The following is an 18,995-nucleotide window of genomic DNA, read 5'->3' on the forward strand; positions in this document are numbered from 1 at the left end:
AAACCTGTCCAACCAAAAACATAGAGACCCGGAAAACCTGAGTCTACGCCTTCACTATGGTGAATCACTAAAACAATACAGAAATACACTACGGAAAAAGAAGGAACAGCACGTCAGAAATCAGCTCAACGTAAATGAAGAATCCATAGACTCTAACCACTTCTGGGAAAAGTGGAAAACACGAAACAAACAACAACACGAAGAATTATCTATCCAAAATGGAGATGTATGGTTAAACCACTTCTCCAATCTTTTTGGCTCTATAACAAAGAACAAAGAGCAAAAACATATACAGGATCAAATAGAAATCTTAGAATCAACTATTAAAGACTATCAGAACCCACTGGATTCTCCAATTACATTGAATGAGCTACAGGACAAAATAAAAACCCTCCAACCCAAAAAGGCATATGGTGTTGATGGTATCCTCAATGAAATGATCAAATATACAGACAACAAATTCCAATTGGCTATACTAAAACTCTTTAACATCATCCTTAGCTCTGGCATCTTCCCCAATATGTAGAACCAAGGACTGATCACCCCAATCCACAAAAGTGGAGACAAATTTGACCCCAATAACTACCGTGGGATATGCGTCAACAACAACCTTGGGAAAATCCTCTGCATTATCATTAACAGCAGACTCGTACATTTCCTCAATGAAAACAATGTACTGAGCAAATGTTAAATTGGCTTTTTACCAAATTACCGTACCACAGACCATGTATTCACCCTGCACACCCTAATTTACAACCACACAAACCAAAACAAAGGCAAAGTCTTCTCATGCTTTGTTGATTTCAAAAAAGCCTTTGACTCAATTTGGCATGAGGGTCTGCCATACAAATTGATGGAAAGTGGTGTTGGGCGTAAAACAGACGACATTATAAAATCCATGTACACAAACAACAAGTGTGCGGTTAAAATAGGCAAAAAAACACACAAATGTATTCCCACAGGGCCATGGGGTGAGACAGGGATGCAGCTTAAGCCCCAACCTCTTCAACATATACAGTGCCTTGCGAAAGTATTCGGCCCCCTTGAACTTTGCGACCTTTTGCCACATTTCAGGCTTCAAACATAAAGATATAAAACTGTATTTTTTTGTGAAGAATCAACAACAAGTGGGACACAATCATGAAGTGTAACGACATTTATTGGATATTTCAAACTTTTTTAACAAATCAAAGACTGAAAAATTGGGCGTGCAAAATTATTCAGCCCCCTTAAGTTAATACTTTGTAGCGCCACCTTTTGCTGCGATTACAGCTGTAAGTCGCTTGGGGTATGTCTCTATCAGTTTTGCACATCGAGAGACTGACATTTTTTCCCATTCCTCCTTGCAAAACAGCTCGAGCTCAGTGAGGTTGGATGGAGAGCATTTGTGAACAGCAGTTTTCAGTTCTTTCCACAGATTCTCGATTGGATTCAGGTCTGGACTTTGACTTGGCCATTCTAACACCTGGATATGTTTATTTTTGAACCATTCCATTGTAGATTTTGCTTTATGTTTTGGATCATTGTCTTGTTGGAAGACAAATCTCCGTCCCAGTCGCAGGTCTTTTGCAGACTCCATCAGGTTTTCTTCCAGAATGGTCCTGTATTTGGCTCCATCCATCTTCCCATCAATTTTAACCATCTTCCCTGTCCCTGCTGAAGAAAAGCAGGCCCAAACCATGATGCTGCCACCACCATGTTTGACAGTGGGGATGGTGTGTTCAGCTGTGTTGCTTTTACGCCAAACATAACGTTTTGCATTGTTGCCAAAAAGTTCAATTTTGGTTTCATCTGACCAGAGCATCTTCTTCCACATGTTTGGTGTGTCTCCCAGGTGGCTTGTGGCAAACTTTAAACTACACTTTTTATGGATATCTTTAAGAAATGGCTTTCTTCTTGCCACTCTTCCATAAAGGCCAGATTTGTGCAATATACGACTGATTGTTGTCCTGTGGACAGAGTCTCCCACCTCAGCTGTAGATCTCTGCAGTTCATCCAGATTGATCATGGGCCTCTTGGCTGCATCTCTGATCAGTCTTCTCCTTGTATGAGCTGAAAGTTTAGAGGGACGGCCAGGTCTTGGTAGATTTGCAGTGGTCTGATACTCCTTCCATTCCTCCTTCCAATATCAATATCACTTGCACAGTGCTCCTTGGGATGTTTAAAGCTTGGGAAATCTTTTTGTATCCAAATCCGGCTTTAAACTTCTTCACAAAAGTATCTCGGACCTGCCTGGTGTGTTCCTTGTTCTTCACTATGCTCTCTGCGCTTTTAACGGACCTCTGAGACAATCACAGTGCAGGTGCATTTATACGGAGACTTGATTACACACAGGTGGATTGTATTTATCATCATTAGTCATTTAGGTCAACATTGGATCATTCAGAGATCCTCACTGAACTTCTGGAGAGAGTTTGCTGCACTGAAAGTAAAGGTGCTGAATAATTTTGCACGCCCAATTTTTCAGTCTTTGATTTGTTAAAAAAGTTTGAAATATCCAATAAATGTCGTTCCACTTCATGATTGTGTCCCACTTGTTGTTGATTCTTCACAAAAAAATACAGTTACATATCTTTATGTTTGAAGCCTGAAATGTGGCAAAAGGTCACAAAGTTCAAGGGGGCTGAATACTTTTGCAAGGCACTGTATATCAACGAATTGGCGCGGGCACAAGAAAAGTCTGCAGCACCCGGCCTCACCCTACTAGAATCTGAAGTCAAATGTCTACTGTTTGCTGATGATCTGGTGCTTCTGTCACCAACCAAGGAGGGCCTACAGCAGCACCTAGATATTCTGCACAGATTCTGCCAGACCTCGGCCCTGACAGTAAATCTCAGTAAGACCAAAATAATGGTGTTCCAAAAAAGGTCCAGTCGCCAGGACCACAAATACAAATTCCATCTAGACAACATTGCCCTAGAGCACACAAAAAACTATACATACCTTGGCCTAAACATCAGCGCCACAGGTAACTTCCACAAAGCTGTGAACGATTTTAGAGACCAGGCAAGAAGGGCATTCTATGTCATCAAAAGGAACATAAAATTCAACATACCAATTAGGATATGGCTAAAAATACTTGAATCAGTCATAGAGCCCATTGCCCTTTATGGTTGTGAGGTCTGGGGTCTGCTCACCAACCAAGATTTCACAAAATGGGACAAACACCAAATTGAGACTCTGCATGCAGAATTCTGCAAACATATCCTCCGTGTACAACGTAGAACATCAAATAATGCATGCAGAGCAGAATTAGGCCGATACCCACTAATTATCAAAATCCAGAAAAGAGCCGTTAAATTCTACATCCACCTGAAAGGAAGCCATTCCCAAACCTTCCATAACAAAGCCATCGCCTACAGAGAGATGAACATGGAGAAGAGTCCCCTAAGCAAGCTGGTACTGGGACTCTGTTCACAAACACACCCCACAGAGCCCCAGGACAGCAACACAATTAGACCCAAGCAAATCATGAGAAAACAAAAAGATAATTACTTGACACATTGGAAAGAATCAACAAAAAACAGAGCAAACTAGAATGCTATTTGGCCCTAAACAGAGAGTACACAGTAGCAGAATACCTGACCACAGTGACTGACCCAAACTTAAGGAAAGCTTTGATTATGTACAGACTCAGTGAGCATAGCCTTGCCATTGAGAAAAGCCGCCGTAGGCAGACATGGCTCTCAAGAGAAGACAGGATATGTGCACACTGCCCACAAAATTAGGTGGAAACTGAGCTGCACTTCCTAACCTCCTGCCCAATGTATGACCATATTAGAGAGACATATTTCCCTCAGATTACACAGATCCACAAAGAATTTGAAAACAAACCCAATTTTGATAAACTCCCATATCTACTGGGTGAAATTCCACAGTCTGCATCACAGCAGCAAGATTTGTGACCTGTTGCCACAAGAAAAGGGCAACCAGTGAAGAACAAACACCATTGTAAATACAACCCATATGTATGCTTATTTATTTTCCCTTGTGTACCCTTAACCATTTCTACATTGCTACAACACTGTAAATATACGTAATATGACATTTGTAATGTCTTTATTGTTTTGAAACTTCTTGATGTGTAATGTTTACAATTTGTTTTTATTGTTTATTTCACTTTTGTATAATATCTACCTCACTTGCTTTGGAAATGTTAACACGTTTCCCATGCCGAGAGAGAGAGAGAGAGAGAGAGAGAGAGAGAGAGAGAGAGAGAGAGAGAGAGAGAGAGAGAGAGAGAGAGAGAGAGAGAGAGAGAGAGAGAGAGAGAGAGAGAGAGAGAGAGAGAGAGAGAGAGAGAGAGAGAGAGAGAGAGAGAGAGAGAGAGAGAGAGAGAGAGAGAGAGAGAGAGAGAGAGAGAGAGAGAGAGAGAGAGAGAGAGAGAGAGAGACGTAAAGGAGGAGAGTGAGCACACCTTGGTGGGATCTAATGAGTCATTATGGATGTTTAACTCAGATAATATCAGCTGGATGGAGATGACAAATGTGTGCGTGTGGACTCGCATCATCTCCCTCAGTGCTCAATGTTCCCAGGAAGTTGTTTGTTCCTTGAATGCCTGGAGAGACTGAAGGGAACCCCAGAGTCCTGATATCTGCTGTGTAATCCCTGTCTGGGGAGACTGAATGGAACCCCAGAGTCCTGATATCTGCTGTGTAATCCCTGTCTGGGGAGACTGAAGGGAACCCCAGAGTCCTGATATCTGCTGTGTAATCCCTGTCTGGGGAGACTGAAGGGAACCCCAGAGTCCTGATATCTGCTGTGTAATCCCTGTCTGGGGAGACTGAATGGAACCCCAGAGTCCTGATATCTGCTGTGTAATCCCTGTCTGGGGAGACTGAATGGAACCCCAGAGTCCTGATATCTGCTGTGTAATCCCTGTCTGGGGAGACTGAATGGAACCCCAGAGTCCTGATATCTGCTGTGTAATCCCTGTCTGGGGAGACTGAATGGAACCCCAGAGTCCTGATATCTGCTGTGTAATCCCTGTCTGGGGAGACTGAATGGAACCCCAGAGTCCTTCTGATATCAACTGTGTAATCCCTGTCTGGAGAGACTGAATGGAACCCCAGAGTCCTGATATCTGCTGTGTAATCCCTGTCTGGGGAGACTGAATGGAACCCCAGAGTCCTTCTGATATCAACTGTGTAATCCCTGTCTGAAGAGACTGAATGGAACCCCAGAGTCCTTCTGATATCTGCTGTGTAATCCCTGTCTGGAGAGACTGAATGGAACCCCAGAGTCCTTCTGATATCAACTGTGTAATCCCTGTCTGAAGAGACTGAATGGAACCCCAGAGTCCTTCTGATATCTGCTGTGTAATCCCTGCCTGGAGAGACTGAATGGAACCCCAGAGTCCTTCTGATATCTGCTGTGTAATCCCTGCCTGGAGAGACTGAATGGAACCCCAGAGTCCTTCTGATATCTGCTGTGTAATCCCTGTCTGGAGAGACTGAATGGAACCCCAGAGTCCTTCTGATATCTGCTGTGTAATCCCTGCCTGGAGAGACTGAATGGAACCCCAGAGTCCTTCTGATATCTGCTGTGTAATCCCTGCCTGGAGTTGCCAGATCTGTCTTGTGAGGTTGCCAGGTTTCTGCTGAGAGTCTGCAAATTAGATTGGAAAATGGAGCACTCCCTCCTCGCCAGCAAAACACACCACCACACCGCAATTAATAGCTCTGGGATCAGTGTGTGTGTGTGTGTGTGTGTGTGTGTGTGTGTGTGTGTGTGTGTGTGTGTGTGTGTGTGTGTGTGTGTGTGTGTGTGTGTGTGTGTGTGTGTGTGGACCACTGCCCATAGCAGCAACACTGTTGATATTTGCATAACAAAAAAAGCTGAGAATCTGACGACTGATAACAATCATGTCCAGAGACAACAGATAAGTTGCCTTTATTCACAGATCGTCTCAGAGTTGGTCCAATCTGTCTATAGAATCGTATTCATTGTGATTTAAAACGCTAAACTGATCCTAGATCAGCACTCCTACTCTAAGATGTGAACATGGGCCCTGGGCTTGTCGATCCGGAAACAAACATGTACGGCTTGGAGAAATCAGGAAGAGGTAAAAGAATGCCTGGTGGCCACTGAACGCAGCCGTGAGTTATCAGTTGTGAGAGGTTGAAGTAGTCGAGAAGGACAGCGAGTCGAACATCTATCTGGCTGTGATGGATGTGTCTGGACACCCTCAGTCTGTCACTTATTGCTGTTAACACACACACACACATGCTCACACAAACACACGTACACACACACAAATGCATGCACACAAGCACACACACATGCGCACACACACAAACGCACACAAACAAACACACATGCGCACACACACACAAACACACACACACACACACACACACACACACACACACACACACGCACACACACACACACACATATGCTACATCACACAGCAGGGTTGACTGAAGACAACAGGCTCTGACCGGTCTCAGCACGTCCTCTCTTCCAATCTGTGTGTGTGTGTGTGTGTGTTAACACAGGCTTGTCTTGCCTTTGAAATGAGACTGACTGACTGACTGACTGACTGACTGACAGACAGACAGAAAGACTGTGTGGTTGAGACATCACAACGTAGAGAAAAAACAGACAATACCATCATCTCTCTGCCCTCAACTGACTGACACTGTCTGTACATTAAAATGTAAAGGGTTGGTCCCATGTTTCATGAGCTGAAATAAAATATCCCAGAAATGTTCCAAACGCACAAACAGCTTATTTCTCCCAAATTTTGTGCACAAATTTGTTTGAAATGCTCTCTGTTAGTGAGCATTTCTCCTTTGCCAAGATAATCCATCCACCTGACAGGTGTGGCATTTCAAGAAGCTGATTAAACAGCATGATACTTACACAGGTGCACCTTGTGCTTAGGACAATGAAAGGCCACTCTAAAATGCCACAGGTATCTCAAGTTTTGAAGTAGCGTGCAATTGGCATGTTGACTGCAGGAATGTCTACAGGAGCTGTTTCCAGATCATTTAATGTTAATTTCTCTACCATAAGCCTCCTCCAGCATCATTGTAGAGAAATGGGCAGTATGTCCAACTGGCCTCACAAGTGTATGACGTCATGTGGGTGAGCGGTTTGCTGATGTCAACGTTGTGAACAGAGTACCCCATGATGGTGGTGGGGTAATGGTATGGGCAGGCATAAGCTACAGACATAGTACACAATTGCATTTAATCTATGGCAATTTGAATGCACAGAGATACCGTGTCAAAATCCTGAGGCCCATGTTTCAGCATGATAATGCACAACCCCATGTCGCAAGGATCTGTACACAATTCCTGGAAGCTGAAAATGTCCCAGTTCTTCCATGGCCTGCACACTCACCATGTCACCCATTGAGCATGTTTGGGATGCTCTGGATTGACGTGTACGACAGTGTGTTCGAGTTCCCACCCATATCCAATAACTTCACACAGCCATTGAAGAGGAGTGGGACAACATTCCACAGGCCACAATCAACAGCCTGATCAACTCTATGTGAAGGAGATGTGTCATGCTACATGAGGCAAATGGTGGTCACAGCAGATACTGACTGATTTTCTGATCCACCCCCCTAACTTTTTTTTTTAAAGGTATCTGTGACCAACAGATATTGTATTCCCAGTCATGTGAAATCCATAGATTAGCACCTAATTAATGTATATTTTTTTGTTCAATACAGATGGCTACATCCAATTATTCTTTGATTTGCTTGCCATCTATAGTGGTGATGACAGCAGTCTGACTGTTTACTACAGGAAGCTTTGTGTTTTATTGTAGTTGGAATGAAGTGTTGTGTTGTATTCAACAGTTACTTATAGACTGTGTAGAGTGTGTAGAGTGAGTCTGTATGCTGAGTGTTTTGTTCAGACTGACCCTGCATGACCCTTGACCCCCGACATCACTTATTGATTGGAGATGATTGATTTCATCTTCACTGATTATTGACCTTATCTTCATATCTCATTTAAACCGCTCACCCCCGCTAAATATGGATGTCTTATCAATCAATCACATGTATTTTATAAAGCCCTTTTTACATCAGCAGTCTCAAAGTGCTTTACAGAAACCCAGCCTAAAACCCCTCAGAGCAAAGCAATGCAGATGCAGGCTATGAGAGTCTTCTAATATATACAGCATCTCCTACCACTATGACTTGTCCTCATCGACCCTGTGGGTGTGAGGGGGTGGAATCATTCTATCCCCTCCTTGGGATGTTTCTATTCCTGTATTATTCTAGCTGTGTGTGTGTGTGTGTGTGTGTGTGTGTGTGTGTGTGTGTGTGTGTGTGTGTGTGTGTGTGTGTGTGTGTGTGTGTGTGTGTGTGTGTGTGTGTGTGTGTGTGTGTAGATAATTGAGGTGTAAATCACTTAGAAAGGTGACACGTGCGCTGAGATTGGAATCAATATAACTTTTCTGTTCTTTGTCCTCCTCAACACACACACACACACACACACACTGTAATGATCTTCTTCATCTGAGGAACAGGAATAGGGAGGATCAGTATGCAGCATACCAATATGCAGTGTGGTACGTGTCCATGTTAAATTTATTACAACTGAACACAAAATAACAAACGTGAAACAACGAAAATGGAAACAGTTATGTATGGTGAAACACAGACACAGAAAACAACTACCCACAACCCATAGTGGGAAAACAGGCTGCCTAAGTATGGTTCTCAATCAGAGACAACGATTGACAGCTGCCTCTGATTGGGAACCATACCAGGCCAAACACATAGAACTATAACACACAGAACACACATAGAATGCCCACCCCAACTCACGCCCTGACCAAACTAAAATAGAGACATAAAAAAGGAACCAAGGTCAGGACGTGACACACACAGAGACACACACACAGAGAGACACACACACACACACTCACACACAGAGACACACACACACACACAGAGACACACACACACAGAGACACACACACACACACACTCACACACAGAGACACCCACACACACAGAGACACACACACACACAAAGACACTTACACACAGAGACACACACACACACACACACACACACACACACACACACACACACACACACACAGAGACACACACACAGAGACACACACACACACAGAGACACACACACACAGACACACACACACACACACACACACACACACTCACACACAGAGACGAGATGATGAGATCGAACCGTCTGTTATTCCAGGACACTCCGTAATGTCTCCATTCTGCTATAATACCACTGGCAGGACACTCCGTAATGTCTCCATTCTGCTATAATACCACTGGCAGGGCACTCCGTAATGTCGTCTCCATTCTGCTATAATACCACTGGCAGGACACTCGGTAATGTCTCCATTCTGCTATAATACCACTGGCAGGACACTCGGTAATGTCTCCATTCTGCTATAATACCACTGGCAGGGCACTCCGTAATGTCGTCTCCATTCTGCTATAATACCACTGGCAGGACACTCGGTAATGTCTCCATTCTGCTATAATACCACTGGCAGGACACTCGGTAATGTCTCCATTCTGCTATAATACCACTGGCAGGACACTCCGTAATGTCTCCATTCTGCTATAATACCACTGGCAGGACACTCGGTAATGTCGTCTCCATTCTGCTATAACACCACTGGCAGGACACTCCGTAATGTCTCCATTCTGCTATAATACCACTGGCAGGACACTCCGTAATGTCTCCATTCTGCTATAATACCACTGGCAGGACACTCTGTAATGTCTCCATTCTGCTATAATACCACTGGCAGGACACTCCGTAATGTCTCCATTCTGCTATAATACCACTGGCAGGACACTCCGTAATGTCGTCTCCATTCTGCTATAATACCACTGGCAGGACACTCCGTAATGTCTCCATTCTGCTATAATACCACTGGCAGGACACTCGGTAATGTCTCCATTCTGCTATAATACCACTGGTAGGACACTCCGTAATGTCTTCATTCTGCTATAATACCACTGGCAGGACACTCCGTAATGTCTTCATTCTGCTATAATACCACTGGCAGGACACTCCGTAATGTCTCCATTCTGCTATAATACCACTGGCAGGACACTCCGTAATGTCTCCATTCTGCTATAATACCACTGGCAGGACACTAGGTAATGTCTCCATTCTGCTATAATACCACTGGCAGGACACTCCGTAATGTCTCCATTCTGCTGTAACACCACTGGCAGGACACTCCGTAATGTCTCCATTCTGCTATAATACCACTGGCAGGACACTCCGTAATGTCGTCTCCATTCTGCTATAATACCACTGGCAGGACACTCCGTAATGTCTCCATTCTGCTATAATACCACTGGCAGGACACTCGGTAATGTCTCCATTCTGCTATAGTACCACTGGCAGGACACTCCGTAATGTCTTCATTCTGCTATAATACCACTGGCAGGACACTCGGTAATGTCTTCATTCTGCTATAATACCACTGGCAGGACACTCGGTAATGTCTCCATTCTGCTATAATACCACTGGCAGGACACTCCGTAATGTCTCCATTCTGCTATAATACCACTGGCAGGACACTCCGTAATGTCTCCATTCTGTTATAATACCACTGGCAGGATACTCCGTAATGTCTCCATTCTGCTATAATACCACTGGCAGGACACTCGGTAATACAAGTGGAGGAGATATCCCATTGATTGTTTCTGCGTTCCAAATATAACCCTTTTCTATATAAAATAGACTTATTTTGCCCATGGAGTGAATAGGGTGCAATTTGGAACACAGCCTGTGTGAGACAGACAGGATATTGGATAAAGTGATAACAGCAGAGAGACAGACAGGATAGAGTGATAACAGCAGAGAGACAGACAGGATAGAGTGATAACAGCAGAGACAGACGGGATAGAGTGATAACAGCAGAGAGACAGACAGGATAGAGTGATAACAGCAGAGAGACAGACAGGATAGAGTGATAACAGCAGAGAGACAGACAGGAAACAGTTTCCTTTGATCCGGCTGGCAGAATAGGACAGACTAGAATACAATAGATACACACATTCCATTAATTAATCAATCAATCAATGAATCATTCTCTTTTAATTTGTACATTGATTTAAAACTGGCAACTGACCTGGATTTAAACCCTTCAAAAGAGCAAACCTCAGGGGAACAGTAACAAAGAAAAAACACCTGGGTAGAGAGACACCTGGGTAGAGAGACACCTGGGTAGAGAGACACCTGGGCCCAAATCAACCCTCAAACCCTAATATGCAGTTGTGGAGATCTGAGAGGATTGGATAGGTGTAAGCGATAATGTAATAGTTCCATCTTGTTCTCTGATAGGCTAGGTTGAATTTTCACCACATCACTTTATACCAATCACATCTAATTTTATAAGGCATAGGGCTTGGAGGTTTTAGGGATTGGGGAATGGGCCCTAGAAGGAGAGAGGGAGATCTTAGGGCACGGACACACTGGTTGTGTTTGCGGGCCGAGAGTACTTAGCACCTCTGAACAGAGTGCCAGCCGTAACTTTTAAACCGACTGCAAACCAATTCTACAGGTAAAATAACGTGAAAATGACGTCAGTCAGACGTCCACCAACTTGTGGTCCCTAAAACGTACTGCAACAAACGGCAGATGAACGGCAGATCAACATTTGGTGCGGTGTGTGTGTGTGTGTGTGGTCCCTTGGAGTGGGAGCCAATCCTCTCAGGTATATTCTGGCCCATCCTTCACTCCACAGGTGTACCTGCTACTCTCCTCTCCATCACTCCACAGATATACCTGCTACTCTCCTCTCCATCACTCCACAGATATACCTGCTACTCTCCTCTCCATCACTCCACAGATATACCTGTTACTCTGCTCTCCATCACTCCACAGATATACCTGCTACTCTCCTCTCCATCACTCCGCAGATATACCTGCTACTCTCCTCTCCATCACTCCACAGATATACCTGTTACTCTTCTCTCCATCACTCCACACATATACCTGTTACTCTTCTCTCCATCACTCCACAGATATACCTGTTACTCTCCTCTACATCACTCCACAGATATACCTGTTACTCTCATCTCCATCACTCCACAGATATACCTGTTACTCTCATCTCCATCACTCCACAGATATACCTGTTACTCTCCTCTCCATCACTCCACAGATATACCTGTTACTCTCATCTCCATCACTCCACAGATATACCTGTTACTCTCATCTCCATCACTCCACAGATATACCTGTTACTCTCTCTCTCTCCTACTCCCTGTCTTTCTTTCTATCTCTCTCCTTTTTTCCCTCTCCCGTATTAGAAAGGGAGGGAGGTAGGGTGGGAGGGAGGGAGGGCGGGTGGGAGGGGCAGATGCAGAGTAGAACACTCCAAAAAGTAAAATGAATTATACATTTAGAAATGAAAACCTCAGAGACCTCAGACTGACTTTTGATTGGAATGAGACTTGCTCCGCTCAGAGCGTCATAAATCACTTTCACACACACACGCCCGCACACTAACACACACACACACACACAAATACACACACACATATACACAAACACACACACACACACACACAAAAATGAGAAGGGAAAAAAATGATATGATTTGACCTTGGTGTGTATCTGTGTGTGTGTCCTGCCCCTGCAGTTTGACATACAGCAGATGTCCCTGGACGAGCTGAAGCAGGTTCTGTTTCACGCATTCCGAGACCACCTGACGATGAAGGACATCGAGAACATCATCATCAACGAAGAGGAGAGCCTCAACGAGACAGGGAACTGCCCCGAGTACGAGGGAGGTGAGAGAGGGAGTCGGGGGGGGGGGGGGGGGGGGGGGTGACAGAGAGCAGGGTAGAGAGAGAGTTGGAGAGAGAGAGAGAGACACACAGAGAGAGACACAGAGAGAGATAATACTAAAAGAGAGAGATGGTAGAGAAAGAAATGGAGAGAGAGAAGAGAGAGAGACAAAGAGTTCAGTATTTAGTATTTTATTGGGATCCCTGATTAGCCGCTACTCTTCCTGGGGTCCAAACAGGAAACAAAACAACAAATAAAATACATAATATACATAATACTACATAATATACATATATACATAATACTACATAATATGCATAATACTACATAATATAAATAACATACATAATATACAGTGGGGCAAAAAAGTATTTAGTCAGCCACCAATTGTGCAAGTTCTCCCACTTAAAAAGATGAGAGAGGTCTATGACAGACAAAATGAGAAAAAAATCCAGAAAATGAATTTATTTGCAAATTATGGTGGAAAATAAGTATGCAAGAAAATGTTTGTGTCTGTTCACAATCCCTGTTGTGTTGTAAGGTGTTCTTTATCTGTTTTTTTTAGCTGGATGTATTGCTATCTTGAGTTACCTGGGGTGGCAGAGTTCCATGTAGTCATGGCTCTGTGTGTTTCTCAGCCTCTTTTCTGGACCTGGGGACTGTGAAGAGACCTCTGATTACATGTCTTGTGTTGAACAGACAGTTCTGTACCTTCAACACATCAATACCTCGCACAAAGACCTCAACTTTGAGCCGGGAGAGATTGACATGCATGTTAATGTTTACGAAGTTGCTGACATTCGCCCTCCGAGTACATCTAAGTGCAATACGTGCTGCTCTGTTCAGGACCAACTGACACACAGGCTTTATTCAAGGTCAATGGAAGGTCATTAGTAAAAACAGAAAACAATAATGGCCCTAGCCAGCTGCCTTGCTGTACACCACACTCACCAAATTTGCATTAGTTAAGCTTCCATTAAAGAAAACCTTCTGTTGTTCTATTAGATAGGTAACTCCCAGAGAGAAAGAAGAGGAAGTGAGGAGAGTGAGAGATGATGAAAGAAGGAAGGAGAGAAAGACTGCTAGTCTGCCACGGCCAGACAAAGTTTGAGGAGAGAGAGAGAGAGGGAGAGAGAGAGAGAGAGAGAGAGAGAGAGAGAGAAGAATAGGGCCAGTAACCGAAAGGTTGCTGGTTCAAATCCCTGATCCAACTAGGTAAGAAATCTGCCGATGTGCCCTTGAATAAGGAATTTAACTGTAGTTCGTCTTGTCACTCTGGATAGGATAAATGGTTGAAATGTAGAGAGCGAGATGAAGGGATTCCAGTGAAGGAGAGAAAAGGAGGGTCTGGGAGAGAAGATAATGGAAGAGAAACAGGAGTGGAGTGAAGAGGGGAAGGGAGAGAGAGAAGAAACCAAAAGTGAAATTGGAAGCTAAACCAAAGGTTATCTTCCTCTCCTTCTGCCCTCTCCCTCAACCCTTCCTATCTCTCTCTCTCCCTTCCTCTCATGTTTCTATCCTCCTACCCTTTCTTCTTCCTTCTCTTTCTCTGACCCTGTGGGAATTCAGTCCGTCCGACTCCATTAGACACATCTGTGTGTGTCTGGGTTACTGTCTCTGTGTGTCTGGGCTACTCCAGGCTGATGTCTGTGCTGCTCTAGGCTAGTGTCTGTGATGCTCCAGGCTGATGTCTGGGCTGCTCCAGGCTGATGTCTGGGCTGCTCTAGGCTAGTGTCTGTGCTGCTCCAGGCTGATGTCTGGGCTGCTCCAGGCTGAAGTCTGGGCTGCTCCAGGCTGATGTCTGGGCGGCTCCAGGCTGATGTCTGGGCTGCTCCAGGCTGGTGTCTGTGCTGCTCTAGGCTGATGTCTGTGCTGCTCTAGGCTAGTGTCTGTGATTCTCCAGGCTGATGTCTGGGCTGCTCCAGGCTGATGTCTGGGCTGCTCCAGGCTGATGTCTGGGCGGCTCCAGGCTGATGTCTGGGCTGCTCCAGGCTGGTGTCTGTGCTGCTCTAGGCTGATGTCTGGGCGGCTCCAGGCTGATGTCTGTGCTGCTCCAGGCTGATGTCTGTGCTGCTCTAGGCTAGTGTCTGTGATTCTCCAGGCTGATGTCTGTGCTGCTCTAGGCTAGTGTCTGTGATTCTCCAGGCTGATGTCTGGGCGGCTCCAGGCTGATGTCTGGGCTGCTCCAGGCTGAAGTCTGGGCTGCTCCAGGCTGATGTCTGGGCTGCTCCAGGCTGATGTCTGGGCTGCTCCAGGCTGATGTCTGGGCTGCTCCAGGCTGATGTCTGGGCGGCTCCAGAATGATGTCTGGGCTGCTCCAGGCTGGTGTCTGTGCTGCTCTAGGCTAGTGTCTGGGCTGCTTTTGGTGATGTTTGTGATGTTAACAAACATAGACAAAGGGACTACCTATTGTTCATGTTTTCAGTTACATGGCTCTTTTTTCCTAAAGAAAAAGTCTCTGGAAAAGGAAAGCGGAGAGCAGACTTCATCCGCTCTAGTCTTTGGTTTTCAGTTATATTTTCTCTGGGGGAACTCAGTGCAGAAAGTGTATTTGACCAGTTTGTGATATTACCAGCATGGGGAATGGGAGGGGAGGCATAATATGAAATTATCATAATTTGATGTAATAAGTGACTTAAGTTATACTTCTATTTTTCTCCTCTCCTCTTCCCCTCCTCTTCTTCCCCCTTCCCCTCCTCTTCTCTCCTCTTCTCCTCCTCTTCTCTCCTCTTCCCCTCCTCTTCTCTCCTCTTCCCCTCTTCTTCTCTCCTCTTCCCCTCCTCTTCTCTCCTCTTCCCCTCCTCTTCTCTCCTTTTCCCCTCCTCTTCCCCTCCTCTTCTCTCCTCTTCCCCTCCTCTTCTCTTCTCTTCCCCTCCTCATCCTCTCCTTTTCTCTCCGCTTCCCCTCCTCTTCTCTCCTCTTCCCCTCCTCTTCTCTCCTCTTCCTCTCCTCTTCTCTCCTCTTCCCATCCTCTTCTCTCCTCTTCCCATCCTCTTCCCCTCCTCTTCCCTCCTCTTCCCCTCCTCTTCTCTCCTCTTCCCCTCCTCTTCTCTCATCTTCCCCTCCTCTTCTCTCCTCTTCCCCTCCTCTTCTCTCCTCTCATCTCTTCTCTTATTCAGTCCATCCTAAGAAGAAGAACAGACAGACATGCGTGAGGAAGAGCCTGATCTGCGCCTTTGCCATGGCCTTCATCATCAGCGTCATGCTCATCGCGGCCAATCAGATGCTGCGGAACGGCATGGAGTAAGCCAATCACACTGTGAGCCTGGGGAGTGGGCCTTACAGTTAAATGACCTCACTTCCTCTCTCTGCAGCAAAAACAGGAAGACAGACCAGCCAGAACCCAAACACCTCTGTGAAGGACAACTATCTGTTATTTTAATGACGTTTGTTTTGATTTATATCATGAACAGTAAACAGACAAGAGAGTGCAAGTACTGAAGGACACACACGGAAAATGTCATTTTCAGTGGAAAAAAAGACAAATCAAATCAAAAACACTAAGAGGACTTGATGAACAGACTGGACATGATACAAAGCAATCTTTTATATTTTGTGGGCATAAAGGGATTCCTTTCATTTCTGTATCAGAGAAGGCCACCCCTTTTAGAATGATTTTCTAACCACCCCTTTAAAATAAATGTTTTGTTTTTTTACCTCCTATTTAAAAGATCAATTGTCTAATCAAAAGCAATCTATTGAACATGCATCAGGTGCTTTGAGCCATTCCTAATTTTTAACTGAACTTTTGGTTCTGGGTTTACTTCAGGGGGGAAACATTACCTGACAAGCGCTCCTGCTGTTTAATGTTTTAAACTGTATCTAAACGTGTTAATCTGTTATTTTTTATTATTATTCTACTATCTTATATATTTACATGTTATAGTCACTCACCTGTGGACATTATACCAATGTATGTTTACACTGTAACAGAGATGGTTCGTGACTTGAGGACAAACTCGTGTTAGCTCCCAGAACAAACCCCTAGGCTTTAGCTCAGCTGACTTCCATAGTCTTAAATCACATAGGCATCATTCTACACCTGACATTCCCTCCCTCACAATGTTGCTACAGTATAGTCGACTGTGTCTGTCTCTATGTCTGTCTGTATGCACTGCATGTGACTCAGTGGATATTTAAAGGCACTGTAGGTTTGTACAGTATTTACCGTATGTTGTGTCACTCTACGTGTCCATAGGGCGGTGTTCTGTGTCAACTGTCCCTAAAGGCTTGGAACATGAACCACCTGGCCTTCTTGGTCCATGAATAATAAGGTTGTGGTCATGTAAAATTGCTTTTCATTCCAGAAAGTTGTTGTTTTCCCCCCTCAGCCCACGTTCACTCGCCTTCACAGATCTGACAGGACTGACTGGATGGATGAATGCAACATGGTGGAATCTCCACCTCCTATCCAATCTGACTGGATGGATGGATGAAACATATCCAATCTGACTGGATGGATGAATGAAACATATCCAATCTGACTGGATGGATGAATGAAACATATCCAATCTGACTGGATGGATGAATGAAACATATCCAATCTGACTGGATGGATGAATGAAACATATCCAATCTGACTGGATGGATGAATGAAACATATCCAATCTGACTGGATGGATGAATGAAACATATCCAATCTGACTGGATGGATGAATGAAACATATCCAATCTGACTGGATGGATGAATGAAACATATCCAATCTGACTGGATGGATGAATGAAACATATCCAATCTGACTGGATGGATGAATGAAACATGGTGGAAAGCCCACCTCCTATCCAATCTGACTGGATGGATGAATGAAACATATCCAATCTGACTGGATGGATGGATGAAACATATCCAATCTGACTGGATGGATGGATGAAACATATCCAATCTGACTGGATGGATGAAACATATCCAATCTGACTGGATGGATGAATGAAACATATCCAATCTGACTGGATGGATGAATGAAACATATCCAATCTGACTGGATGGATGAATGAAACATATCCAATCTGACTGGATGGATGAATGAAACATATCCAATCTGACTGGATGGATGAATGAAACATATCCAATCTGACTGGATGGATGAATGAAACATATCCAATCTGACTGGATGGATGAATGAAACATATCCAATCTGACTGGATGGATGAATGAAACATATCCAATCTGACTGGATGGATGAATGAAACATATCCAATCTGACTGGATGGATGAATGAAACATGGTGGAAAGCCCACCTCCTATCCAATCTGACTGGATGGATGAATGAAACATATCCAATCTGACTGGATGGATGGATGAAACATATCCAATCTGACTGGATGGATGGATGAAACATATCCAATCTGACTGGATGGATGAATGAAACATATCCAATCTGACTGGATGGATAAATGAAACATATCCAATCTGACTGGATGGATGGATGAAACATATCCAATCTGACTGGATGGATGGATGAAACATATCCAATCTGACTGGATGGATGAATGCAACATGGTGGAAAGTCCACCTCCTATCCAATCTGACTGGATGGATGAATGAAACATATCCAATCTGACTGGATGGATGAATGCAACATGGTGGAAAGCCCACCTCCTATCCAATCTGACTGGATGGATGAATGAAACATATCCAATCTGACTGGATGGATGAATGCAACATGGTGGAAAGCCCACCTCCTATCCAATCTGACTGGATGGATGGATGAAACATATCCAATCTGACTGGATGGATGAATGCAACATGGTGGAAAGCCCACCTCCTATCCAATCTGACTGGATGGATGAATGAAACATATCCAATCTGACTGGATGGATGAATGCAACATGGTGGAAAGTCCACCTCCTATCCAATCTGACTGGATGGATGAAACATATCCAATCTGACTGGATGGATGAATGCAACATGGTGGAAAGTCCACCTCCTATCCAATCTGACTGGATGGATGAAACATATCCAATCTGACTGGATGGATGAATGCAACATGGTGGAAAGCCCACCTCCTATCCAATCTGACTGGATGGATGAATGAAACATATCCAATCTGACTGGATGGATGAATGCAACATGGTGGAAAGTCCACCTCCTATCCAATCTGACTCAATCTGACTGGATGGATGAATGCAACATGGTGGAAAGTCCACCTCCTATCCAATCTGACTGGATGGATGAATGAAACATATCCAATCTGACTGGATGGATGAATGCAACATGGTGGAAAG

The 18,995-nt window shown here is 44.4% G+C and overlaps 1 protein-coding gene across 2 annotated transcripts in view; it reads left to right on the plus strand.

Moving 5' to 3' along the window:
• caln2 (calneuron 2) overlaps positions 1-17,629 on the plus strand; it is a 61,323-nt gene extending 43,694 nt beyond the window's left edge. Inside the window, exons 5-6 of one of the 2 annotated variants that reach the window (XM_036968056.2) lie at positions 12,622-12,772; positions 15,890-17,629. In XM_036968056.2, the coding sequence (XP_036823951.1) occupies positions 12,622-12,772; positions 15,890-16,017 (279 nt within the window). In that variant the 3' untranslated portion in view covers positions 16,018-17,629. The remainder of the gene's footprint in view (positions 1-12,621; positions 12,773-15,889) is intronic. The other variant, XM_036968055.2, reaches the window with a different exon arrangement.
• Positions 17,630-18,995: the final 1,366 nt, after the last annotated feature.

Source organism: Oncorhynchus mykiss, chromosome 29 (genome assembly GCF_057628025.1).
Source record: "Oncorhynchus mykiss isolate SJ-2025 chromosome 29, ASM5762802v1, whole genome shotgun sequence".
Classification (NCBI taxonomy): domain Eukaryota; kingdom Metazoa; phylum Chordata; class Actinopteri; order Salmoniformes; family Salmonidae; genus Oncorhynchus; species Oncorhynchus mykiss.